Source organism: Gymnoscopelus microlampas (assembly GCF_963454915.1).
Source record: "Gymnoscopelus microlampas genome assembly, chromosome: 3".
Lineage (NCBI taxonomy): Eukaryota > Metazoa > Chordata > Actinopteri > Myctophiformes > Myctophidae > Gymnoscopelus > Gymnoscopelus microlampas.
In genome coordinates this window covers 54,475,980-54,502,973 of record NC_139940.1, presented here as the reverse complement: position 1 = coordinate 54,502,973, position 26,994 = coordinate 54,475,980, and the positions used below count along the sequence as shown (strand labels likewise).

Here is a 26,994-nt window from a genome sequence, read left to right as displayed (position 1 = left end):
ATTCCAAAAGTGATGATCCTTTAAATAGAAGATTGAGTAGAGAAGAAGTGCAAAAGGCTAAGGTTTAACGTCTGCTGAGGTTAAAAAGGCTTTTGGTGTAGATGAATTACCAAACGAAGTGTTGAAAGCTTCCAATTCATTTCATTTATTATTGTATTTGTTGAACGTGTGTTTTGATCAGGGTATTGTACCATCTACTTGGTTTAAATCAATCATAACCCCAATTCCAAAATCAATAAACTGTATTCTTCTGTTCTAAATACTAGATTAGTTGATTTTCTTAGAACAAAATTGGAAGAAATAAATGGTTTCAGGAAGGGAATAGCTTGTTTGGATCCTATTTATACAGTGGTTAGAAATAGACTGAAGTCAAGAAAACACACCTTTGGTTGCTTTATTGATTTTCAGAAAGCATTTGATCATGTTGATCACAATCTCCTTCAGTATAAGCTTCATCAAATTAGGCTCTATGCACAGCAGCCATATTATCACTTCCTTCACAGGTGTTACCAATGATACTAATGAAGGCTCGGTTCCATTTAGTGTAGCACAGTGGTTTCCACGACCCCCATAACTCTGAGAGTGTACAAATGGAACCAAATGGACCCGTAAGTAAGGGGCCATTTGGAAGCCCATGAGGGTCCCTGGACCCCAACTTTAGAGTAGACCCACTGGTGTAGCAGAGTGTTTCCAGTAAGCCAACATGCAACAATATCTGTTTGATCAGAATGGAACAGAGCCTTCATTAGTATCATTGGTAACACCTTTGAATGTCTTCATAATATGGCTGCTGTGAATAGAGCCTATTGGGGTAAATGGAACGTTCTATCAAGCTATCTCCTCTCTATGCATACATGCAACCTGTGGCCTGTGTAAAAGTGAATGATTATTTTACAGAATGGTTTCCTACGCCCTCTGGTGTTAAACAAGGGATGTTTTGTCACCAACTTTATTTGCCGTCTTTATAAATTGTATCTGCCCTAGCAGATTCTGCCGGCAGGGCATTGGGAGGCCTTATAGGTAAAAACCAAAAACATTGAGGCACATGGGCTATTTTACGTACTCTAAATTGTATCAAACATGTGTATGTCCTGTTTTAGATTACATTTCGGGGGTACAAAAGGTTTCAGTTAAATGAACGTGTCCAGAATCTGGCAATAGGCTCTATGCACAGCAGCCATATTATCACTTCCTTCACAGGTGTTACCAATGATACTAATGAAGGCTCTGTTCCATTTAGCACAGTGGTTCTCAGATTTTTCAATTTCCACGACCGCCATAACTCTGAGAGTGTACAAATGGAACCAAATGGACCCATTTGTACACTCTCAGAGTTACACACCCGTAAAGGGCCATTTGGAAGTGTTTCCAGTGAGCCAACATGCACAATATCAGCACCCTGACTTCGTCTGACCAGAATGGAACAGAGCCTTCATTAGTGTCATTGGTAACATCTGTGAATGTCTTACAATATGGCTGCTGTGCATAGAGCCTATTGGATTCTTCTTGGGCCTACATAAATATGCACCAATTCCAGCTTTTAATGGAAATATGGGGTAGGGGTCCAGTGAAATTAGATGGAAGGCCAGCATGGTGAGTCTCTGGAATAGGTTGCTGGGTTTGTCACCCAACTAGCCAATTTATGGGGGGATCTGTCTGTGGAAGGGGAATGGGTCTCTGAAAAAGAACAACTGTAAATTTGTTTGTGGAGGAGTTTAGAAACATAATCCGTGAAAAATGCATACAAGCCTAGGCAGAAGAAATTTGGCAAAAGCCAAAATTAAGAACATATTGTTTATTTTAAAAAACGTGAAAAATATATTTGGTATAATTTGGCAAAAACTTTGTGTGCAGTTAAGATTACACATCAAAACAGGACGATATAGGGGCGTAGCTGGGGAGGATAGAATATGTGAATACTGTGATCTGAATGAGGTGGAAAATGAAATCCATTTTAATTGATTTTATTTTGTCCTTTGTATCATGATCTGAGAAAAAAATCCACATCCATGATCTAAATCTGATAATATGAGAATGGTGCTTTAATTGAATTTATTTTTAGTCATATTTTTGCATTTTCAGAATATATTGCGTGGGATAGGAGGAGAATGGTGACTATAGATGAACTTTTTTTTTTTTTTACTTTATATATTCTATGTGCAGGTCGATATGAATGTATGTACTGTATTACCAAGGTACTTCAAATCAGGCTGTATTATGAGTTGCTGGCTGGGTATACACTGGAATAATTATGTTTTTTTTTGTTTTTATTCATGTGTCTGATAATCCCATGTGGGATGGGTCAATAAATTGTCCGGGCACGGAAATAAAATATTCACTCACTCACACACACACACACACACACACACAGTCCTCACCACAACAAAAGACACCTCCTCCTCTTTGGCCACCTGCCAGCGCTCGTGTCGTTCGGACTTCTGATCGGATGCCGCGTCATCCGCAAGCTGTGGCTGCTGGCTCCTATTGGACGAAGCCCGCTCCTCTGTTTCGAGGCTCTGCTTTCTATTGGACGTTGAGAACTCCTCGACGTCCATGCTTGGCAGCCGACTGGCTACACCGCTCACTTCCGGGTCGCGCCGCAGTCTCTTGCTGGACAGTTTCCCGCCACTTAAGGCCTCTTTCTGATTGGTGGAGAGGCGTTCGTGCTGCTTGGCGCTTGCAGGGGGATCAGGTCGAGTTCCGTTGAGTTCCGCTGGTTGGACCTGCTGGTCGGGCTGTCAAGATAAGGACATTTTAGGTAACAATTAATTGTCATACAAATAATTGTGAGGAATGATTTAACCCATTAGGACCTGAGGCCGATTCTACAAATGCCCTCTAAATCAGTAGCTCTCACACATTCACGATTTTTTAAAAAAATGTTAAAAAATAGCAAGATGTACAAGCTCGAGCATGTGTATATATATCTGCTATTTTTGAATAGCCAACGCAAACATCTAAAATGACACAGATGCTTTCCCGGTTTTAATGGGTTAATAGTTTTTGGCATAGAACATTGGAACATATGTATATAAATGAATAAAAAAAAATACATTTCTGTTTGCTGTTTAGGCTTTGAACAGGACAGAAAAGTTACATTTACAAAGAAATGACTGACAATGATCGGTAAGAATAATCAAAATAAATAATGTACTATGGTCAAAACAGGCCATATTATGGTACTTTACAAATGTTTTTTAAAGTAATAAGTTAACCAAGAAGTGAATGGAGCAGCAAATCTTCGTATCACGATATCTTGGGTTCTGAAAGTTTTTCAAAAGCAGGTCAAACGCGTCATTTGCACGCTGCGCCATTGCGGAAAAACACGTCAACGGCACTGAATGAGTAGTAGTATAAGTAGTTAATATGTAGTATATTTTAGAGTAGACAATTATTTTTAACCCCTTTTTCTCCCCAATTTTGTCGTTATGCCAATTGATTCGTCCCCACACACATTTCTGTGTCGTCACTGCTGTCGTATCCAGTGTTGGGCATAACGGCGTTTAAATAAAAGGCGTTACCTAACGCCGTTATTTTTTCCAGTAACGAGTAATCTAATTAATTACAATTTCAATTTTGGCAACGCCGTTACCGTTACTGACATGAAATGTGCTCCGTTACTATGTCAAGCGTCCCCAAGCTTTCTGTTACCATGGGCCGGCTGACAGTGTGTGTGTCTGTGTTTGTGTGTGTGTGTGTGTGTGTGTGCACGCAGCGCTACAGGCTGGGGCCGCTGCTGCAAAGATGACACGGTTAGAAAAAATACCAAGGATACGACAGTGATGTCTTCTACTTTTTGCTGTTACACAACCAGGAAGTAACACGGACTCGACGCTGTTTAAGAAGTGGCATGTGACATGACATCACTGACGAATCCTTGGTATTTATATCTTTGTGATTTTTTACACACAAACCCAGCGCGGCGCATACACACAAACAAACCATCTCTCGCCAGTAAAGAGATGGCGAGTCACGAGCAATATGCAGCTCCGTCGGGTTAAAAAAGCAAGAGAAGCAACACTTAGGTTTATAAAATAAATGTCTGTTTATAAGTTGTTGTGTCACTGTAGCTAGCAGCATGCTGAGTGATAATGACCCACAGCTGTTTGTTCTTCACGCAGAGTCTCTCCGACGCAAGATCATTTTGTAATTAAAGAAAGCTTCTGCGCTGTATTAGCTACACACACGCATGAACAACAACAACAACGTTGCTGGGACTGTACTGCTTGTGTTTAAAACAAAGTATTTTTCACAACTTTTCTTATTATTTTTTTTTATATATATATATATATATATATATATATATATATATATATATATATATATATATATATATATATATATATATAGAAAAACAATAGCGGAAAAGAACTGAACTAGTTCATTTTTTGAACCATGAACTTCTATGAACTATGAACTGAACTAGTTCATTTTTTGAACCATGAACTTCTATGAACTATGAACTGAACTAGTTCATTTTAAAATTTGTGAACTGAACTTTGAACTAGTTCATATTTTAAGTGAACTTTCCCAACACTGTCTATGCACCTGGCTTGTGAAACCTGCTCCCAAAAAACAATCCAAATTCTTTGACATATTACAACTTTTTCATGCAAATAGTTACTTTTCCTAGTAACTAGTTACTTTTACAATAGAGTAATTCAGTTACTAACTAACTCAGTTACTTTTTTGGAGAAGTAACTAGTAACTATAACTAATTACTTTTTTAAAGTAACTTGCACAACACTGGTCGTATCCTACCGACTCATCTGCCAGTGAGGAGCCCCCACCAGGAGGACGTAGAGCCACATAAAAAAGACAATAGAATTTTAATACTAGTCGTTAAGCTACTAATATAGACTGAAGTAATTAAAGCGGGTCATGTTTGCATGTTTGGAATTGTAACAGCTGAAATCAATAATATATCAGTATTCCCATATTAACCTGCGGGCCGCATTAAGTGAAGGTGGGGGTGCCGCATGTGGCCCCCGGGCCGCCCAGTTGCCCATGTATGGTCTAGTAATAACATTGTGACAGGCCTTACCAGCTGGTCATCGAAGTCGTCCATGCCCTCGGACATGATGGACTCCAGCTCCTCTAGCTCCAGTCCTGCGTCCATCTCTTTCCTCTTCCTGCCCTGGTCGGGGTGGGAGAAGACGGTGGAGAGAGACTGATCTGGGAACAGCAGCGCCGTCCCCGAGACCTGAGGCTGGGTGCCGGCAGGGCCACCGGAGCTGTGGTCTAGTGGCTGGGTGTTGGCAGAGGGCGGAGGTCTCGAGCCGGAGGGGGAGGAGGAGGGCGGAGGCATGGCCCGCTTTGACTCCAACTCCACGGGAGAGGAGTCGTCGAATTCCCGAGGCCTGCGAACACAGTGGCGTAAAAGCAACTGAGTGCATTTCCTCAAGTACTGTGCTTAAAGTACAATCTGGAGGTACTTTTACTTTACCGGAGTGTTTCCAAATTGTCTATACTTTCACTTCTACTCCACTACATCTCAGAGGCAAATGTTGTACTTTTACTCCACTACAATTATTTGAAAACTTTAGTTACTTGTTACTTTGTAGATTTTGATTATTATTACAAAACATACATTAACCACTTTAGCCCTATTTTATACCTAGGCTATTTGAAAATAGCCGATCTAAAAGCTGAGAAAATTTGAAAACAACAAAGAAAAACAACTTTATTAGGGGGGGAAAAAAGTGCGAATAAATGATCCGAAAATGCGAAATATTCGGTTGGCGAATTGAAACGCGTCTACACGCTTATCGTGACGCGTATAGACCCCTTAACAGACGACATCACACTGATAAGAACCAGTATGCGTGCAACCAGTATGCGCGCAATGAAACCCATTCTGTCAGGTCTCGCTAGGACGCGCCTCACCAGCCAACACACAAGAGGGGGTTGGGGTGTGCTGAAACCAGCGCACCCCAAAACAACAGGTTGGGAAATTGAGATGGGGGTCCGTGGCCAAATACATGGCATTTCGGGGGTCCTTCACACGGAGAAGTTTGAGAACCACTGCTGCACACACACACACACACACACACACACACACACACACACACACACACACACACACACACACTGGAGGGCGGCTGTTTACCTTTTCTTACTGAGTGGCTGAAAGAAGCTGGTGAGAGCGGACTGCTTCTGAGGAGACGTGTCTGCAGAGGGCCTCTGTTTGCGAGGGGACTGCTTCTGGGAGAACGTGGTCCCACCGCTGGCGGCCTTGGACGGGACCGGACGTGCGGTGCGGTCAGCCGCACCTGCTGTCACAACACCGGGGTGTTATATACAAGGGGCTAGCATACGGCTTGTGAATTGAGGCTATATATAATGTAGGAGGTGTGACAGTTCAAATGAATGGCCTTTAGTCTCGCTGTTTCACCGCTGCTGGTTGCAGAAGCAATAGGCTCTATGCACAGCAGCCATATTATCGCTTCCTTCACAGGTGTTACCAGTGATACTAATGAAGGCTCTGTTCCATTTAGTGTAGCGCAGTGGTTCTCAGATTTTTGAATTTCAGATTTCCACATACACTCTCAGAGTTACACACCCGTAAAGGGCCATTTGGGAGTGTTTCCAGTGAGCCAACATGCACAATATCAGCACCCTGACTCCGTCTGACCAGAATGGAACAGAGCATTCATTAGTATCATCACGGTTACGGCGAGAGCCTTTCCCTGCGCGACACCGTCGCACAGTATAAACAAATTAATATATGTGACCCACACGTGTTCGGGTCCCTTTATCGACAATTGGGTCCGGCTTGGTTCAGATTCTATCACCTCGGAAAATCCCGGTTCTGTTTATCAACACCCGAGCGAACTAGCCTCGGTCCCAGCCTCACTCATCTGCGAGCGAACCACCCTACTCAGCGCTGATTAGGAGGAGGCACAGCTGTGTCTCTCAGCTCTGTTGTGGCGTATCAAAAATAGCAGACATGCAAGCTCACAACGCTGCGCGTTGCAGCGTGCTGTGAGCTGGCCTTGTAGCTCTGATATTTTCAACACGCGACACCATCGTACAACGCATAGGCTAATCTACAACTGCGGCGCACAGCAGCAGCAGCAGCAGAGCAGGCTGTCAGGAATTAAACCACAGTCAGATCATGATAAAAACTTTAAATGATTATGATTTGAATGGTTGTAGCCAACTACTTTATCCAAATAATAATATTAATAATAGGCTTAAATGATAAAATAGCCTAATAACAGCATTTCCCCAACCGGCCACGGTGGCCGGTGGTGTTTATAATTACCGGCCAATTTAACATTTTACCGGGCAATGGCCGGTAAATACCGGCTAACGGAATCCCTGGTGTGTGCGTGTGCGTGTTATACCTTGGTGTGGTGGGCGGGTGTCACTCTGCTTCCTGTGGGAGGCTGTGTTCTGTGTGGAGCTGAGGGACGAGCTGATGCTCTCGGCCACCGTGGTCACTGAGCTGCCCCTGTCGCCCTGCTTCTTCTCTGGGGTCTCTCCTACTGCCGTCACCCCCGTTATCTCATGTTGATCCACACTGATGCGACCAGACCATCACACACACACACACACACACACACACACACACACACAATTTTAACAATAGGCTCTATGCACAGCAGCCGTATTGGAAAGAAATTGGGCCTCTTCTTACTTCCTTAACAGGTGTTACCAATGATGCTAATTAAGGCTCTGTTCCATTCTGGTCTCAAAGTGTGGTCCAGGGACCCTCAAATCAAGTAACACCGGGGTCTATTTAGAATCAATGACGGTCGTTAACAAGCCATCAACGCACAGCGAGTGTGAACGACCCAGTCAAATCTATTCAGCTTCTTAACACATATACTGCCAATCACGAGATATCTCGGGACATTGAATCCACCCGTTGCCTGCGTATCCCGAGATATCTCGGGATCGTCTTTTTTTTTTTTTCTCATGACGCTTCCGACCCATCCTATGAGAACATTTCCGACAACCGTTTCCGGTTCGTTTTTTATCTTGAAAAAACAGTTTTTCCCTGGTTTTGGCTAAAGATCATGGTTTTCACACGGTTTAAAAAACGAATGGTAAGCTCCGGTTGTATTTTCTTTTCTTTGATCGACGAACGGTTATCCTCTTTGTGTTTAAAAACGATCTGATAGCCGATCGGAGGCTAAGCTAATCTAAGATGGCCGGTGGGGAAACGTCACAGCCAAACGGATATGACGTTTGCAGCCTCTTTTCGCCGCTGATAACACAGAAGAAGAAGAAAAAAAAAAAAAGTGTAAACATTATGAGGGCTTGCACGTCCGTCGTTGCTGTTTATAAACACCATCCGATCGCGGATTTTAATGGATATCATTTTTTGGTGAACGGTTCAAAAGGCTATAAAACTCAAAAACGCTGGCAGTGGGTGAGTACCTTATGAATAAACTCTGGCAGGGAATGTGTTAACGATGGTGGTTGAACAATTAAGCAAAACGTCAACAGGCGTTAGGCATATTGGAGAGATGCATTATCCCAATTTCCAACACAGAGGTATCCTCTTTTAAGTGTGTTTTTGTTGCTCATAGAATTACATACAATAGGTAAGTTACAATGACCAATTTATAACTGGATGTTCAGAATCATTTGAAGTAATTCTGTGCATGTGATTCATTTGGATCTATGTGGACAGTTGTGTATAGATGCCTAGCTCCACAAGTAAAACCAGAATCATCAGGCCATAATTGATAGCCTAATTTGTTTTGTGTAGGCAACAGTGTAGTCACTGTAGTTAATAATTAAAAGGGCAGGGTGACAAAAGTTGTAAACTACTGGTTACCAAATACTCAACTTTCTTCAATCTGACCAGGATTCAATGGGTTTCCCACATTTAAGTTGAGAACACTGTCCATTCTGCTACCACTACTACAGACACTACACTGTGCATTTAGCAAGACTGACTACAGTAATGCTCTAATCAATGTGGAAAGCAACACATCAGACATATTATCAGTTTTAAATGTCATGTTGTATTTGATGGGGAGAGTTAGATAATACACTCATTTCACGATACGATACATGATGTTGGGCATATGATATCGATATGATACATTATTAATGTTCTTCTCTCATGTATCATCAACATTGGCCTTGGAACTTTATAAAGCACTTTAAAAAACAATTACAAAGTGCTTTGTACACACAATAAATACATTTGTGCAAGCTTAAGGGAGGGCTGGGCGGTGGGTGGAACACCACGTCATCACACTCATGTCAGCATGACACAGCCATAACCATATAAGGAGTTCCCAAGTCTTAAACAGCTTCCCTTTAGTGATTAATTAAGTGTGCAATGGAATTGCGATAGTAAACAGAAAACTGAATGAATCATGTATCTATATCAGTGGTTCTCAAAGTGGGCTCCGGGGACCCCCAGGGGTCCTTGAGGGGGTTCCAGGGGGTCCCCAGCCAAATTGATTGTTAGGAACCAAATTGACCCTTATGTGTCTGTAACTCTTGAGACCCTCTCAGAGTTAAATTAACACTGATGATACTAGAGAGTGCAGATTGGGGGTCCCAGAGATTAGAGCCATATGAAATCCGTTTTATTTTTTTCCCAATTCCGTTTTATTTTTTCCCAAATTCTGTTTTTTCCATTTTAATATTTCTGAATTCTGTATTTTGCTTTTTATGCTCATTTTTACCATAAAAAAAGTGTCTGGTAAGTGGAAATGAATAAATGTTCAAGATATAACAGTCCATACATGGCCCTTGTTGTGTTATACGCAAAAATGTTCCCAAAATAATTCGGTCTAATTCAGTCTGAGCATGCGCAAAATGGCGTCGCCCATGTGTTATTGTTTCTATCGTCTTTCTAAGACTATTTCTACGTGGATTAACTGTTTATAAAGTAGGATGTGGCCATGCAAAATGGTGGTGTCCCGTGGATTTGTAAAAATTTGCGATAAAAAAAATTATTTTACCGCGATTTTTTTTTATTTTCCAAATTCTGCAATATTCCGTGTTTTATTCCAATTCCATTTTTATTGGTCATTTCCGCGATTCCGTCCGCGATTCCGTTAACACGGATTTCATATGGCTCTACCAGAGATCAAAATGGTATGAAATGGGGGGTCTGTGGTCTAATGCATACCAATGGGGGTCCTTGAAATTAAAATGGTTGAGAATCACTGCCATAGCCGTAAACATCTCATCTTATTGGGGTCCCTGGCTGATATATCTTTTCAAATGGGGGTCTGCGGGCTAATATGTGCCAATTTGGGGGTCCTTGACATGAAAAAGTTTGAGAACCACTGGTCTATATGACATATCCTATATTAAAGTTGGCTTAAGAAGCCTACTTGACAAACATCCTTAAACATCGGTGTGGGCATTCCTTTTGTTCAATATCAGTGTGAGAGTACAGCTATACGTAAACAACACATTTAACACACAACTGTATTCAAATGAGCCCGTTTGTAATCAAGCAGCTGAAAACACGTTATCTTCGCCCTCCGGCGTGACAAATGTAACCAAATGGACCCTGAAGGTAGCCTGACACTCAGCCTGAATTTTGATTTAATTCACTCCATCATTCAGTCCGAAGCCCTCTCAGTGCAGGCGTTTTCTGAGATGGGGGCGTGGCCAAAGGGGTACTCTTTGGCAATTGGTTCACACTGGATTATCCCGATCCTGGTTGGACCGGGTTAGGACATGCCTGATGACACAGTACTGACATCATAGATGACATCACAATATACTATATAACAGGTAAAGTAGTAGGCTCATATGTCTTGTTCACATTCATCATTGGCCTAAAAACACTTAAGGAAACTACCGGTAATCTATATCTGTGTGAGGAGGAGACTGTGGGAGTGTAAGATTATAGATTAAAGATTATTAGAACAAGCACAGCAAAACATCAGATCCTTGACATAGTGGCCAAGGTCCTCAAAGACCCAAGATGCGCCCAAGAGCATTCTTTCCAGGACGGTTCTTAAACAAACGCTGGTCATTCCTACTGTGTGCTGTACTGGGGCTGGGCTTGTTGCTGGGTTTGTTGCTGAGCCTGCGTGTGCAAGATGGGTCTTCTCTTACCAGTACCAACATACCTGTAATACCTCCAATGGTGGGTCCAATATGGAACCCACCGTTGCCTGAGATGAATGCCTCTGTGTGGCGCTCAGTGACTGGCCACAGAGTACCACAGGAATACGTTGATGACCTGCCGGTCTGCATGGCCATCGCCCAGGGAGGCATTGTGGGCCAGAAAGATGAGGTTGCTCAGCTTTTGGGTAATAAGAAGAGACTATCAGAGGAGTTCTACCTTAGCACGACAAAGGACTGTAAAGCTTACATGGACAACAGAGGGTTCCTTACAGAGCCACTCAGTGCAAAGGAGGGAGACTTTCCCATTGCCTACTCCATGGCGATTCATGCAGATGTCGAGATGTTTGAGCGACTCCTGCGCGCCGTTTACAATCCTCAGAACGTCTACTGCGTGCACGTGGACGAGAAGTCGACAGAGGGATTCCAGAAAGCTGTGAGGGCAATCGTTTCCTGTCTCCCTAACGTGTTCATAGCCAGCAAACAAGAAACAGTGTTTTACAGAACCTGGTCTCAGGTGCAAGCCCATTTGAACTGCATGAAAGATCTCGTCCAGTCCCCCGTCCAGTGGAGGTACCTGCTCAACACTTGCGGCGCAGATCTCCCCATCAAGACCAATGCAGAAATGGTTCAGGCTCTGAAGCTGCTCAATGGAAAGAACAATTTGCAGTCTCATGACATGCCAGAAGAGTACTTTAAGGTCCGCTGGCAGTACCATCACAAAGTCACAGATACTAGGAATAATTATATCGGTACTATCACCAGAACAGGAATAAGGAAGACCCCCCCACCAATACCCATGTTCTCAGGCAGCGCTTACTTTGTGGTCACTAGAGACTTTGTCAACCACGTGCTGGAGAACAAAGAGATTCAGAACTTTATGGAGTGGTCCCGGGATACGGACTGCCCCGACGAACATGTGTGGGCCAGTCTGAACAGGATGAGCTCTGTACCTGGGTCAGTGCCTGCTCACAGTAAGTACCACCGGTCTGACATGAATGCCATTGCTCGCCTGGTGCGCTGGGAGCACCCCGGGACTGTCGGTGATGTAAGAGAAGGTGCGGCATACCCACCGTGCACTTCAACGGTTAGAAGAGACGTATGTGTGTATGGGATTGGTGAGCTCCAGTGGTTTTTTCAACACCATCACCTCATGGCGAACAAGTTTGATTCAAAAGTCGATGACATTGTTATTTAATGTATCGAGTCAATTCTCCGTTTCAAAGCATTGCGTGAACTGTAGACAGAATTTAGTGGCAGAGCAAGCTTGCATAGTGCACAAATTATACTTGGTCTGGCTGTAAGGGTTGACTTATTTGCCTTCCACTGTAAATATTGCTGCACCGGACTGGCTTCCAGAGGTTTTTGGGTAAAAAATAAAAACACCCTAAATGGTATTTCTGGACTTGTTAACACATTGAGTGCCGAAACCGTGAATTCCCGATTTTGCAAAGATGCACGTTGAGTGCCATAACCGGAGATCTCCGTGAAGCTATTTTCTTCCCACAAGGGGCAGGCTAGCACAACTTTGGAATCACCCACGATGCCTCTTAAATGGAACGAATTAACGAGAAAAGGAAGAATTTAAAAAAAACGTGCATTCTTGCCGGATATGGTGCCTGCAGCCTGTTCTATCTAACTCAGGCTCTAACTCAATGTTGTATATTGGACATTTTTGATATTTTTTAAACTTTGCAAAAATGTCTGTGCGTGCGTGTGTACCCTTGCGAGGGCTCCGTGTTGACAGCGTATGCTGTGATGTCCACAGATTCTCCTGGCAACACCGTCTCCTCCACTGCATTCTGGGACAGCGTGGCGCTTGGAATTCTGGACTTTGCACTTTGCCCGGTGTCCCCCGCTGAAAACCCCCCAAAAAGAAAGAAAATGTTAAAGCAATGAAATCAACAAAGGAATATGTATTTACAAACTACAACCGCATGTACTGCGTTGCACACTTAACCCATTAAGACCAGGAACGAATACTCTGTCATTTTTAGATTTCTTTGGCAACCGAGTGCCGCAACCGAGTGCCGCTTGTAGATCTGCTATCTTTTTTTAAATCGTGAAAATGTGTGTAAATATTTGAATAAATATTTTTTTTAAAGCAAACATTCGTAACTCAAATCTTTGCTTCTGGGGATTGTGCAAAATGCCTTCTAATTAACACATTGGGTGCCAAAACCGTATATATACTTCTTTTCAATTACAACCGTGGAGTTTTTTTTCTTTTTTCCTCCATAGCAACAGGAGATATCATTTTTCGAAGATTTAGACTCCCATCCACTTCCTGGTTAACTTATGACTTCAAAAGCCTGTATCTCGGCTCCTGTGTACTTTTTTTTTACAATGTATTTTTGACTATTTTCAACTGGCTGCAACTATGGAACGGATTTCCGAATGTTTTTATTTTTTCCCCCCGATTGTACGAGACCTCTATATAATGAATGGACGCTTTTTTTTACATGGATTTGCTCGGCGTGGATTCTAGAGCTTTAAACAGTAAAGCGCAGTCAATGGGGAGAATGCTGGCACCCAACGTAAGTTGTTATGAAAAAATGCTGGCACCCCATGTGTTAAGAAAAAACATTTATTTTTTAAAATGATGTTGCTATAATATCAGTGGTTCTCAAACATTTCATGTCAAGGACATCACGATTTTTCAAAAATAGCAGATCTACAAGATATGGTAGATCTGCTATTTTTGAATAGCCCAAAGAAATAAGAAAAATGACACAGATGCGTTCCCGGTCTTAACTCATTGAGTGCCATTAACGTGTTTCACGTGTTTTTACCGCTATGGCGCAACGTGCCAATGACGTGTTTTTGATTTTTTTTTTTTAAAACATGTTCAGAACCCAAGATATCATTATCTGAAGATTTGCAGCTCCATCCACTCCTTGTTTAACGTATAACTGAAAAAGGCTGTATCTCGCTTCCCAAGCACTTTTTTTTTACTTTGAAAAAAAACTCATTTGTGCCAGGCAATTCTGGCACTCAATGAGTTAAAGGGTTAACTTCATTAGACAAGGAATACCTGTGTCCGTCATGGCACCGGTTGTTGGATTGCAGTATTTGTCACAAGAGATGTAGATGGCAGCCAGGCCAATCTCCGACTCTGGGATCAACCGCAGGCCTTTCCTTTGTCGAGGCAGAGAGAGCAGCAAGAAAGAGCGTAAGTAGACGCAAGTATGATAGCGTAGAAAACAATCAGCCAATCAGCCAACACCAATACTGCTAGTTATAGATTGCCATTAACACTTCCATGAAGTGTTGTTCGCTAACCTATGAATGATGCCTTGCCAGTCAGAAAAAAGGATAGACCCGGACGGTTTCTTTACTTCCCGTTTATTTGTGGAAAAATGGCCTTTTCTCCGTTTGTTGCTTTAGGGCAAAAACAAGACACATTTTACTGGCCACAACTATGCAACGGATTACCACGACCGGACAATCCCCCCCCCCCCCCAATTATACGAGACCCCCGTGCGTGTAATGAGGCGATCGCCTTGAGGACGGACATTTTTCCGAAAAACTCTGGCAGTTAAAGAGTTAAGGGCTTTTTAGATGCTATTTTTAACTGCAAAATAGCAGATCTGGAAGCTCACAATGCGATGCATTGTGAGCTTGTAGATCTGCTATGTTCAAAGCATGTTTATACATTTGAAAACTTATGAAATGAGACATAATGCATAATGAGTACTTTCTACTTTTGGTACATTTTGATGCCAATACTTTTGCACCTTCACTCAAGTACATTTTGAATTCCGGACTTTTACTCGTAACAGAGTATTTCTACATTGCAGCATTGATACTTTTACTTTAAGTAAAACATAATAGGCTCTATTCACAGCAGCCATATTATGAAGACATTCACAGGTGTTGCCAATTATACTAATGAAGGCTCTGTTCCATTCTGGTCAAACAGAGTCAGGGTGCTGTTATTGTGCATGTTGGCTCACTGGAAACACTCTGTTACACCAGTGGGTCTAAAGTTGGGGTCCAGGGACCCTCATGGGCTTCCAAATGGCCCCTTACAGGTGTGTAACTCTGAGAGTGTACAAATGGAACCAAATGGACCCGTAACCCGTAACTCTCAGAGTTATGGGGGTCGTGGAAACCACTGTGCGACACTAAATGGAACAGAGCCTTCATTAGTATCATTGGTAACACCTGTGCAGGAAGTGATAATATGGCTGCTGCGCATAGAGCCTATTCAAGTACTTTTTTTTCCACCACTGCCTTTAACTATAAAGACGCACAGTCCAGCGGTTATACGCACTCATGTAGAATCCTCCTCACGGAGCTGGCCCAGTCGATGGTGGAGGAAGGCAGCACGGAGGCCTGGGAGTTCCCGGCGACCGCGTCGACCACGCAGCTCTGCGGCGACTGCAGCAGCGGGCGGGGAAGACTGCCCTCTTCCAACAGCTGGCTCCGCCCACCTCCAAAGCCCACCGCCGCGCTCAGGCGTTTGAGCTGCGGACGACACACAAGGACGCGGTGGTGAAGCTAGACAACTGAAGAGCTGCACGGCCGGCCGCTGTGCATGGGTAGGACCGTTCACATCGGCTAAATACATGAATATAGGTTAATGCAGTGGTCAGCCCCCAAATTATTATCATATATATATATATATATATATATATATATATATATATATATATATATATATATATATATATATATATATCATCATCACATATATATCATATTTGAACTGGGGACCCCCAAAATAATCATATCCCCTTACCTTAACTCATTCACAGCCAAGGACGTAATTGACGTGTTTTTTTTTCCAAATGCCAATGACGTAAAAAACGTTATTTTATTCATTTTGTGGTTTTATAACAGATCTAAAGATCTAAATTTTCTGTGGCCAGTTGAAAAGGTTAGAAAAGCGTGGATTTTTGGCGAGAAATGGTCTATTCACATGCTGTTAGAAGGCAAGGGGCCATCGCAGTTGTAATATTTTTAGCGGTGCCAACCGCTCTACGTTTGACTCTGTCTGTGTGTCCGTTTGTTTGAGCCTGGGATGAATGAGCACGGGATTTTAAACAGCTATAACTCCAGTTTGCAGCATGCCACCAAGTCCACATTTGGTATGTGGACTTAGACCACCAATAGGGACCAGCATGAATTGCTGAAGCCCCGCCCCCTCTGTCTTCCCATGGGCTGGCCTTCAAACAGCCATAACTCAAGTTCGCAGCATGCTACGGAGTACAAATTTTGTACATGCACTAAAACCAGCAATAGGGACGAACTGTAATTACTTAAGCCCCGCCCCCTCTGTCTGCCCATTGGCTGGGCTTTAAACAGCCATCATTCCAGTTTGCAGCATGCTACCAAGTACAAATTTGGTAAGTGGACTCAGACCACCAATAGGGACGAACTGAAATGAGTTAAGCCCCACCCCAAAGGCACCACTTCCTTCACACAGGGTGTGATATTTTTTATTTTTTTTTGCGTGTGCTTACAAACGATCGGCGAAGCGATCATAATGAATATACATTTTCTGTGACCAGTTGAAAGGATTAAAAAAAAAGATTTTTTTTTTTCAGTGGGCAAACGCAGCCAGAAATAAGTCTGGCAGTGAAAGAGTTAACACATTGATTGCCTAGGACGAAATGGACCCGCACCTCAACTTCGACGCACACATTAAACACCTCTGTAAAACGTCCTTTTTTCACCTCAGGAACATCTCCACACTCCGCTCCACACTCACCCTGCCAGATGCTGAGAAACTCGTCCACGCCTTTATCTCCTCCAGGCTGGATTACTGCAATGCACTACTCATCGGGATCCCTAGCAAGAGCCTCCAAAGGCTCCAATACATCCAAAACAGCGCTGCTAGGGTCCTGATGAGAGTGCGAAAATATGACCATATCACACCCACCCTCCGCTCACTTCACTGGCTCCCCATCTCCTTCAGGACCGAATACAAGATTTCCCTTCTCACCCATCAGTGCATTTACGGCAACGCCCCCCCCTACCTCAAAGAACTCCTCACCCCAAAACCTGCCACCCGAAGCCTCCGCTCCAACAACACCAACCTTCTTGTTGTGCCTGACACCAACCTCCGCACCATGGGCGACCGGGCCTTCTGCCACACAGCCCCATGTCTGTGGAATGCCCTCCCAGACCACCTGAGAGCGCCACAGTCCACTGATGCTTTTAAAAATGGACTGAAAACCTACCTTTTAAAAAAAGCATTTTTCTAATTTTTCATGGACTTTGATTGTTTTTCGTATGAGTTTGAAATTCTAAATGTTGGCCCTTTTAGTTTAGCCTGGTTGGGTCTATTGTAATTGTTTTGTTGCCTATGCTGCTTTTATGCTCTGCTTTTAATCTGTAGCACTCTGAGATTCGTGAGAATGTAAAGTGCGTTATAAATAAAAAGTATTATTGTCTCCGCCAGGAGACTATGTTTTCACTTTCCGTCCCCCCCCCTCGGGCCAAGCTAACATTGGTCAAGCCTCACGTGACACGTGACAATACATTGAAAGAGTGTGCTCTGATTGGCTAGTGAGACACATGACGTATAGCGGCCTATAAATACATGTGTCACTTTGAAAGAGTCTTGGCCTCTTTCAAAGTGAGGTAAGACAGGAGTAATCACGAAATGGCTGAGAAATGGCGGAGTAAAGGTAGTTACACACCGGGGCGATTTTTTCGTGCGAATAATGCGTTTTTTTTTAAAAACCTTATAAAGTCAATGGCTCCGTACATGGAGCGAAAAAGCGTAAAAGCGAAGCGAAGCGTCTTTTAATTATTCGGAACGAGTCCGAATTTTGCGTATATTCGCTATATTCGCCGTGTCGCCCCGGTGTGTAACAACCTTAACACTTAAGACAGGATTAATCAAGTAACACTTAAGACAGGATTAATCAGGAACAGTACTGGCGGAGACCTGTGCTCCGAGGAGCACATTTTCTAGTTATTATTAAAATACAGAGATAAGAGGTGTCTGCCCAACAGCATATGCAATGTGGCCCTCTGGAGTGAGTGTGGAAATATAGTGGCCCTCTCCATCATCAAAGTTGCATCACCCCTGCCATAGGAGGAACAGACCTGTTTGTTGCTGAGGAAGACGAAGGTTTTCCCATCAAAGAGCCGCTTGCGTTCTGGTCTGGCCGTGAGATCCACCTCCTCTCTATTCAGACTGGGCTCATCCAACTCTGGGATGAAACTGAGGACAGCAGAACAGCATTAATGCTTCCATTGTCCAGGTCATCAATTGGTTGCAATTACTTGAGTGGCTACGATCAGGAAAAAGCCCCAGACTTTCTACATGTATACAGACCAGTGGTGTAAAGTAACTAAGTACATTTACTTTAAGTACTGTACTTAAATGGCAAGACCACTTTGGTAGAAGTTTGGGTTGTGTAGTTACAGTACATTGCCATGATGTAACTCCAAAAGGTGGACAAGAAATCAAAAATTGCTCCATTGATTAGAAATTGATAATTCAAAGTATGCTCCTCATTGACTTACATTGTACGGTGAAACAGCTCTCAAAGTCACTCTTTTAGCATGTAAACAAATACAAACAAAGTTGATTCAGACAATATAGAACATCACCAAACCCAGTACTGTTTATTTTTCAAATAAAAATGTTAACTTCCTGTTGATTTTACCATTTGAAGATTAGGATCCGCGGATCCAGTCCGGGATTTTGCTAATAATAATAGGAAAATCAACAGGAAGTTAAACATTTTATTTAGCTTTGTTATAATTCGTTTATGTGCTAAAAGAGTGACTTTGAGAGCTGTTTCAGCGTACAGCGTAATTCAATGCGGAGCATATTTTGAATTATCCATTTCTAATCAATGGAGCAGTTATTTTGTCTTTTGTCTATTTCTTGTCCACCTTTGGAGTTACATCATGGCAAGGTACAACAGTGTTGATTTTGACAGCGAATTTTGATTTAGTTTTAGTCATAGTCTTTTGGAAGAAAAAAAACAAATTATTTTTAGTCATATTTTAGTAATCTGAAATGGTTTAGTTTTTGTCTAGTTTTAGTCGAATAAATATCATAAGATTAAAGTCGACTAAATCTACAGTTGATTTAGTCGAATAAAATGTATGTTGGCGGTGCCTTGATGGCGTCGTAATGGCTGATTTTACACTTGGTTGCATGCTGAAAATAGCCGATCTACAAGCTCACAACGCGTCGCAGCGCGACGCGTTGTGAGCTTGTAGATCGGCTATTTTCAGAGCGCAACACCCGAGCGCAACCAAAGATAAAATGTATTGTCTTTTAGTTCTACTGGATCTCTTCTCGACTGAGTCCCTCAACATTTTTGCCTAGTTTTTATTTGTTGACAAAATTGTCAGTATATTTAGTCTAGATTTATTTCGTTTTTATTTAGTTTTCGTCAGTGAAAAAAGGTAGTCGACGAACATTTTTCGTCATAGTTTTAGTCGACGAAATCAACACTGCTACACCAAACAAACCTCTACCAAGTGGTGTTGCCCTTTAAGAAGAAAGGGAGTCTCCTGCAGCGCCTCAGCCAAACGAAGGCAGGCCCGGTGCGTCACAGGACCAGGACAACTCAGCGTACATGTAGAGAACACTCCGGAACAGCTCGGACAATGACAGCCTTTTTTTATTAAGGTGCCGAGTACAACAAAAATATGACTGACATTTCAATACTCTGAGGAAGATGTAGTATTATCGAAACGTCGGTGCGAATTAGCACTTTTAGGTTTGCAAAAATGTAAAGTGCATTATAGAATGTATTATCATTATAGGCTCTATGCACAGCAGCCGTATTGTAAGACATTCACAGGTGTTACCAATGATACTAATGAAGGCTCTGTTCCATTCTGGTCAGACGGAGTCAGGGTGCTGATATTGTGCATGTTGGCTGACTGGAAACACTCCCAAATGGCCCTTTACGGGTGTGTAACTCTGAGAGTGTAGAAATGGAACCAAATGGACCCTTACGGGTCCATTTGGTTCCATTTGTACACTCTCAGAGTTATGGGGGTCGTGGAAATCTGAAATAAAAAAATCTGAGAACTACTGTGCTACACTAAATGGAACAGAGCCTTCATTAGTATCACTGGTAACACCTGTGAAGGAAGCGATAATATGGCTGCTGTGCATAGAGCCTATTATTTTAAGGTGTTCAACCTGTCAGCTTCAGGGACGGCACGCCTCTGCTGCATTGCTCCGCTCAGCTCACTGATGAACTCCAGCTTGACGATTGGTCGACAGCACAGGAGAGCACTTATAGTCTGCAATGAAGGGAGATTAACTCTTTAAGACCGGGAACGTGCCATTTATAGATTTCTTCTGGCTATTCAAAAATGAATTAAAATGAATGTAAATCGTAAATGCAATGCGTGCAAATCTTTGAATGTATATATTTTATATACAGAGGTGGGGGGGGGGGTCCCTAGAACAGACCTTGAACTGACCTTGATGGTGACCTTGACAGTGGGCATGACCAGGTGAGTACAGTCCTGTGTCCAGCTGTTGACCAGTTTACCTCCGAGAGGGAGCAGGGCCTGAGAGAGCCTCGCCTTGCCCTCAGTATCCACACATGATGAACACACCACCAACCGTACCCTGTCCACACTGACACACACACACACACACACACCCCCACACACACACACACAGTTGGTGACTGGGCGCTACCCATACGACGACAGTATAGGCTCTATGCACAGCAGCCATATTGGAAAGAAATTGGGCCTCTTCCTTACTTCCTTCACAGGTGTTACCAATTATACTAATGAAGGGCTCTGTTCCATTCTGGTCAGGGTGCTGATATCGTGCATGTTGGCTCACTAGAAACACTCCAATTTGGTTCCCAAATGGCCCCTTATGGTGGGTGTGTAACTCTTTACGGGTCCATTTGGTTCCATTTGTACACTCTCAGAGTTATGCGGGTTCTTGAAAATAAGACAACCACTATGCCACACTAAATGGAACAGAGCCTTAATTAGTATCATTGGTAACACCTGTGAAGGAAGTAAGGAAGGGGCCCAATTCATTCCCAATGCTGGCTGCTGTGCATAGAGCCTATTGTACTTTTGACCACTGGGAGCTGACCAGTACAACGACAGTCAACCACAGACCATTTTGTTAACTCTTATACGATACCGTACATCGTCATTTTGAATATACGGTACTCTAAATTGTCAGTAAGTCAAAAATCAGTCTCTGAGCCGATCAGCTGTGCATAAGGACAGAGTGCCGCGTTATTAGCTTGTATGTCTGCTATGTTCTTGAATAGCCAAAGCAATCTAAAAATGACACAGATGCGTTCCCGGTCTTAACACTTGGGGTGCCACAGGTTTATTAAAAAAATGTACGTTGAGTGCCAGGATTTTTAACCATTTTTAGGAGCCGAGATACAGGCTTTTGAAGTCATAAGTTAACCAGGAAGTGGATTGGAGTCTAAATCTTCGGAAAATGATATCTCCTGGTGCTGTGAAAAACTTGTTTTAATTTTTTTTTACTTTTTTTTTTCAAAAAATGTTTTTTTTCAAAACCGTATATATACGGTTTTTGCACCCAATGTGTTAATGGGTTAAAATACAATTGGCATAGTGAGGCTTTCACCAGATCATCTGTACGTTGGCATTTTAGCGTCATTACCTGAACTTGCTTTCGAACACTCCAAAAGTGACTTGGTCCCCTGTCTTCAGGCTCAGCGACGTGTTCTCTGACAGACGCCCGCCATTGACAAATGTCCCATACTTCGAGCTGTCCCTCACTGTTAGGGTCTGTGGGGATCGAAGGACAATCATTTACGTCACTGTTTCCCCAAACACCAAACAGTCAGCCCATTTATATGGGTCACAAGTAAATATCCCTTTTTTTACCATTTCAAATGTTTGAAAAAAATCTTAAAAGTTTTCTTAAATTAAAATGCCAAACCTTTCGCAAGAGAATTTCATGAATTACAAACAAATAAAAATAAAAAAATTGGAGAAAAAAAAAACGTAAGAAGTGAAAATAGCAGATCTACAAGCTCAGAACGTGTCACATCACACGTTGTGAGCTTGTAGATCTGCTATTTTCACTAGTTTGGGTCCCGAGAGATATCAAATTTCTCTTTTGGGTCTCGGGCTAAAAAGTTTGGGAACCACTAGTCTACATTATACATGTCAGGCATTTCAATAAATGCTCTCATGGAGAGATCATTCAGTGCCTACTGCCTAGATCAGACATAGTGGAAACAATAATATTGTTTTTTTGGGATCATAATATTATTATGATCCCAAAAAAGTTCACGCAAGTGGGATATAGGGACAAGAGCTCAGAAGTTAAAACACATTATTTTCCTTTACATAATAAACTTGATATAATATCATTACACTTACATTACACAATATTCGCTTTGATAAGTTAGTCTACTCATATAGCCACGTAGGTAGATAAACACATATCATGTGTCGGTGGGGTATTACTTTCCGTTTCCAAAATCAATTAAAGGTAGGGTAAGTGATATTTTTGGGTTAAAACAAAAAGTATTTTGTTAAAAGGTTAAAGCACTATATTCTGATAGTAATCATTGCTATAGAGTGTTTGTTCAGTAACAGGAGTCTCCCCGTCTCTCCAGCTCTTTAATAAACAGAAAACACATTTTCCGGTAGGTGTCAAAATCTCAGCCAATCATTTTTATAGTGTTCCAGTTCCAATTTTGCCTGCTCATTTCTTAGTGTCATCACTTCCAATTTCACTTGTTTAATCTATATCCTGATTGGATAAAATTGGAAATGAAACTGAAACTGAAACGAAAATGCATTTTCTATTTAATAAAGAGCTGGAGAGACAAGGAGACTCCTAATACTGAACAAACACTCTATAGCAATGAGTACTATCAAAATATAGAGCTATTTAACACTTATTTTAACCAAAGAAAATCACTTACCCTACCTTTAATTAGTAAATTATGGAAACAACTGTTGAATTTGAGCATGTACCACTGAGCAGAAAGTGGTACAGTCCAGTCAGTGTAGGCTGACCAATGCAACAGTGCAATGACGCCATCTACTGCGCAAGACCACCATCACAGAGGATGAAATACACTTATTTTTCCAGGTCAATAACATACACACAATAATGATGAACACAGAGAATAATATAGCGCTTCTCAACCTGTGGGGTTGGTATCCAAAACAAGGCTGTGAAATCCTACCAGGTAATTAATTACATTCACCCGATGTTTTAGGTCTAATTTCGTTTTGGAGAGCTGGGATTCGTAGTTGGCTTTTCCGCCCTCCAACCATAGTGCACGGCACAGCAGCTGGTCTGACCTCCAGCTGTGCTGCTGCATAGTTTACCTCTAAAGCAGGGGTGATGCAACTTTGATGATGGAGAGGGCCACTATATTTCCACACTCACTCCAGAGGGCCACATTGCACATTCTATGTCACACAAAAGTGTCTGTCACATTAAAATATAGCAAAAATAGCAGATCTACAAGTAATTACTACTACTACATTAGTAGTAGCTTAATGACTAGTATTACAATTCTATCGTCTTTTTTATGTCCAATGTATTTGTATTTAAGTTCATAAAGTTAACTTAAGTATAAATAAATGCATTTGAAATTTTACTTAGCAAAAAATAAATCTAAATTCCAATTCAAAAATGGCAAAAATAGCAGATATACAAGCTGAAAACACGTCGCGCTGCGACGCGTTTTGAGCTTGTAGATCTGCTATTTTTGCTACTTTTGTCTGACATAGAAAGGGCCCGACAGTATATCGTTGCTGTCCGGCAGAAACCAGCTAAATATTGAACCAATGAAAAGTATTAAAAAGTGCTTCTGACAAAACCAGCTAACTCCATTCAAACTTTCTTCTAAACCAGCTAAGTCCACCAAAGGGGGGTGGAGTTAGCTGGTTTTGCTGACTCCAGGCTCCACCCTCTTTTGAACTCCAACCTCATAATGAGCTTGGAGGTCCATTCAGCTGTTCTAATCAATGATGAACAAAACCTCCTAACTCCACTTTTTGTTTTGTTTTTGTCATTTCCTGGAAAATGAACATTTTGGAGTTAGCTGGTTGCTGCCGGAGAGCAGAGATATACAATGTGGCCCTCTGGAGTGAGTGTGGAAATATAGTGGCCCTCTCCACCATCAAAGTTGCATCACCCCTGACGTAAAGTGAATTGAGATAACGCAGGATTTGATATCAAATAAAGTGGACTGAGGTGTGTGAGGTGTGTCTCACCTCGTCAGTGGCAGTGAGGGTGGCGTGAGCTCTGCTGATGGACTGGTCACTAGACAGCAGGATGTCACAGTTCTTGCGTCCCACGACATACTCTTTACCACGGAGCAGGTAGTGGCTCTCACCTGCCAGGGGACAAGCTGCCGGTCAGTGGACCTTTTACAGTACTATTCAGTGGTGGGAAAAAAGTACTCAAAATGTCTTACTTAAGTAAAAGTATCAATTATACTGCATGGTGGAAATACTCTGTCACAAGTAAAAGTCCGGAATTCAAAATGGACTTGGGTAAAAGTATAAAAGTATTGGCATCAAAATGTACTTAAAGTACCAAGAGTAAAAGTAGTCATTATGCAGAATGTCCCATTTCAAGTTTTCAAATGTATAAACATTTTTTCAAAATAGACTATCTACAAGGTCACAACGCGTCGCATCGCGACGCATTGTGAGCTTGTAGATCGGCTATTTTCAAATGGCCGAAATGGATGTATGGCTGAAGTGGTTAATGTATGTTTTGTAATAATAATCCAAAATCTGCAAAGTAACTAGTAACTAAAGTTTTCAAATAATTGTTGTGGAGTAAAAGTACAATATTTGCTTCTGCTGAGGGTCCCTGGAACAACACATTTTGAGATGGGGATCCGCACCCAAAAACATATCATTTTGGGAGGTCCTTGCCATGAAAATGTTTGAGAACTGATTATAGGTTTTTTGTTTTTTTTCCAAAAAAACGTTTTATTTAGAAGACATTTGTAAAATAGGCTATATGCACAGCAGCCATATTATCACTTCATTCACAGGGGTTACCAATGATACTAATGAAGGCTCTGTTCCATTTAGTGTAGCACAGTGGTTCTCAGATTTTTCAATTTCCACGACCCACATAACTCTGAGAGTTACGGGTCCATTTAGTTACACACCCGTAAGGGGCCATTTGGAAACCTCTTAAGGAACCATGATCCCTGGACCCAAATTTGAGACCCACTGATGTAGCAGAATGTTTCCAGTGAGCCAACATGCACAATATCAGCACCCTGACTCTGTTTGACCAGAATGGAACAGAACCTTCATTAGTATCATTGGTAACACCTGTGAATGTCTTCACAATATGGCTGCTGTGCATTTGAGTTACAAATGTATGCTTTAAAAAAATATATATTCAAAGATTATAGATTTAGGGCTTGGCAAGCATTTACATCAAATATAATGACAGTCTTTAACCAGAAATACCTCTATCGATGTTGTGAGGATGATTATTGGGGCTTTCATAAAATATTTACACAATGAGGTTTTTGATCACCAGTAAGGCTGCTATATAATAACTAAGTTGGTAAAAGCAAATAATATAACAGCTAGAAGAACAGCCAGGAAAGTCCAGAAAATCCCATCACTTTACTGTAGACAGTAAAAGCAGACAACAGAACAATGTTTAGATACTTTTACCTTACTTGAGCATGTGTGGATACTTTATACTTCTACTCCACTACACCTCAAAGACAAATATAGTTCCCCCCAACAATTATTTGACAGCTTTGTTTACTAGTCACTTTTGCAGATTGAGATTATTATGACAAAACATACATTAGCTATAAATGATGATGCATTATTATAGGTTAAGCTACTCTGCAGCACATGAGTAATTAAAATCAGCCCTATATTCACCAGCTGCAATATTAAAAGTGATGATGAACACATGAATGCATTTATTATAATCCAATAGCCTTGGATCTAGACTATCATAGATGTATTTAATAGTCTGATTTTTACTTTTGTAGATGTGCAAATACCAAAATTGATAAAATACATCTATGATAGTCTTGATCCAAGGCTAAACCAATAATATGAAATGAACCATTCTGCATAATGAGTACTTCTATACATGTACTGTATAGTCAAGTAAAATGTAACAATTTGAAAACAGGACTTTAACTTGTAACAGAGCATTTCTGCATTGTGGTTATTTTACTTATCATACTTAATAATAATAATAATAATAATATTACTAAATACAATTATAATAATAATATTACTAAATATAATAATAATATATACTAAATGTAATAATAATAATAATAATAATAATAATAATACTGAGTACTTCTTCCACCTGACTGCAAATGGGAAGAACTATATCGAGTCTGTCTGGTTCATAAACAACATAGTGACACTTCAGTAACATCGTGGCCCAATTGTACAGTCTGTCAACACTTTTCTGATAAAAAACACCCGATCTGTTCCTTTAATTTGGACCTAACTTCACTTAAAGTGTTGTTTGACTAGATCTGAAAGCAAAGATGGTGGTGAACTATTGATACAACGATCTGAACTCACCTCCAGCTTCCAGGTGCTTCAAGATCCACATTCTGTCAGAAAGGACAACATTCACTACATAGATGATACTGTATATAGATCAGATGTATGAATATTTGGGTTCTATATGATCCAGACGCATCCAGGGGCTTCTGTTGTCACTGCGAACCACAGCAACTTCCGCGCCAATTCATGACGTCAGATTTACGCGCCACGCAAGCCATGGTTCACGCGATCCCTTTTTCTACCCCTTGTTTTTCAGTAGCGGGGGGCGGGGGGCGGGGAGCGGGGGGCGCCCTAGTCCCTACGTCACATCCTAGACGGATAGCTCCGCCCACACTGGGCGAGCGCTGTCAGTGCAGCGGAAGTCGATGCGCAGACGGCTTTGTTGTTGAAGCCCGACTGACGCACGCTCATGAGAAACAGCAGAAATGAAATCTG

The 26,994-nt window shown here is 41.8% G+C and overlaps 2 protein-coding genes across 3 annotated transcripts in view; one reads left to right on the top strand and one right to left on the bottom strand.

The window, feature by feature from the left end:
* nbn (nibrin) overlaps positions 1-26,768 on the bottom strand; it is a 36,302-nt gene extending 9,534 nt beyond the window's left edge. The window contains exons 1-13 of one of the 2 annotated variants that reach the window (XM_084053173.1): positions 26,575-26,768; positions 24,250-24,371; positions 21,665-21,792; positions 20,476-20,635; positions 20,189-20,292; positions 18,121-18,238; positions 15,335-15,528; positions 14,093-14,196; positions 12,781-12,916; positions 7,350-7,525; positions 6,110-6,275; positions 5,045-5,360; positions 2,379-2,735 (exon numbers count right to left, since the gene is read on the bottom strand). In XM_084053173.1, coding sequence (XP_083909299.1) covers positions 2,379-2,735; positions 5,045-5,360; positions 6,110-6,275; positions 7,350-7,525; positions 12,781-12,916; positions 14,093-14,196; positions 15,335-15,528; positions 18,121-18,238; positions 20,189-20,292; positions 20,476-20,635; positions 21,665-21,792; positions 24,250-24,371; positions 26,575-26,605 — 2,112 coding nt within the window. In that variant the 5' untranslated portion in view covers positions 26,606-26,768. The remainder of the gene's footprint in view (positions 1-2,378; positions 2,736-5,044; positions 5,361-6,109; positions 6,276-7,349; positions 7,526-12,780; positions 12,917-14,092; positions 14,197-15,334; positions 15,529-18,120; positions 18,239-20,188; positions 20,293-20,475; positions 20,636-21,664; positions 21,793-24,249; positions 24,372-26,574) is intronic. The other variant, XM_084053174.1, reaches the window with a different exon arrangement.
* Positions 9,785-12,737, top strand: LOC311042446 (beta-1,3-galactosyl-O-glycosyl-glycoprotein beta-1,6-N-acetylglucosaminyltransferase 3-like). Its single transcript, XM_084053184.1, has one exon. The coding sequence runs from the start codon at positions 10,916-10,918 to the stop codon at positions 12,254-12,256; it is 1,341 nt and encodes a 446-aa protein (XP_083909310.1). The 5' UTR covers positions 9,785-10,915; the 3' UTR covers positions 12,257-12,737.
* Positions 26,769-26,994: the final 226 nt, after the last annotated feature.

Bases quoted from the DNA above. Each gene is read 5' to 3' on its own strand.
- LOC311042446 (XM_084053184.1), top strand. From the start codon at position 10,916: ATGCGCCCAAGAGCATTCTTTCCAGGACGGTTCTTAAACAAACGCTGG.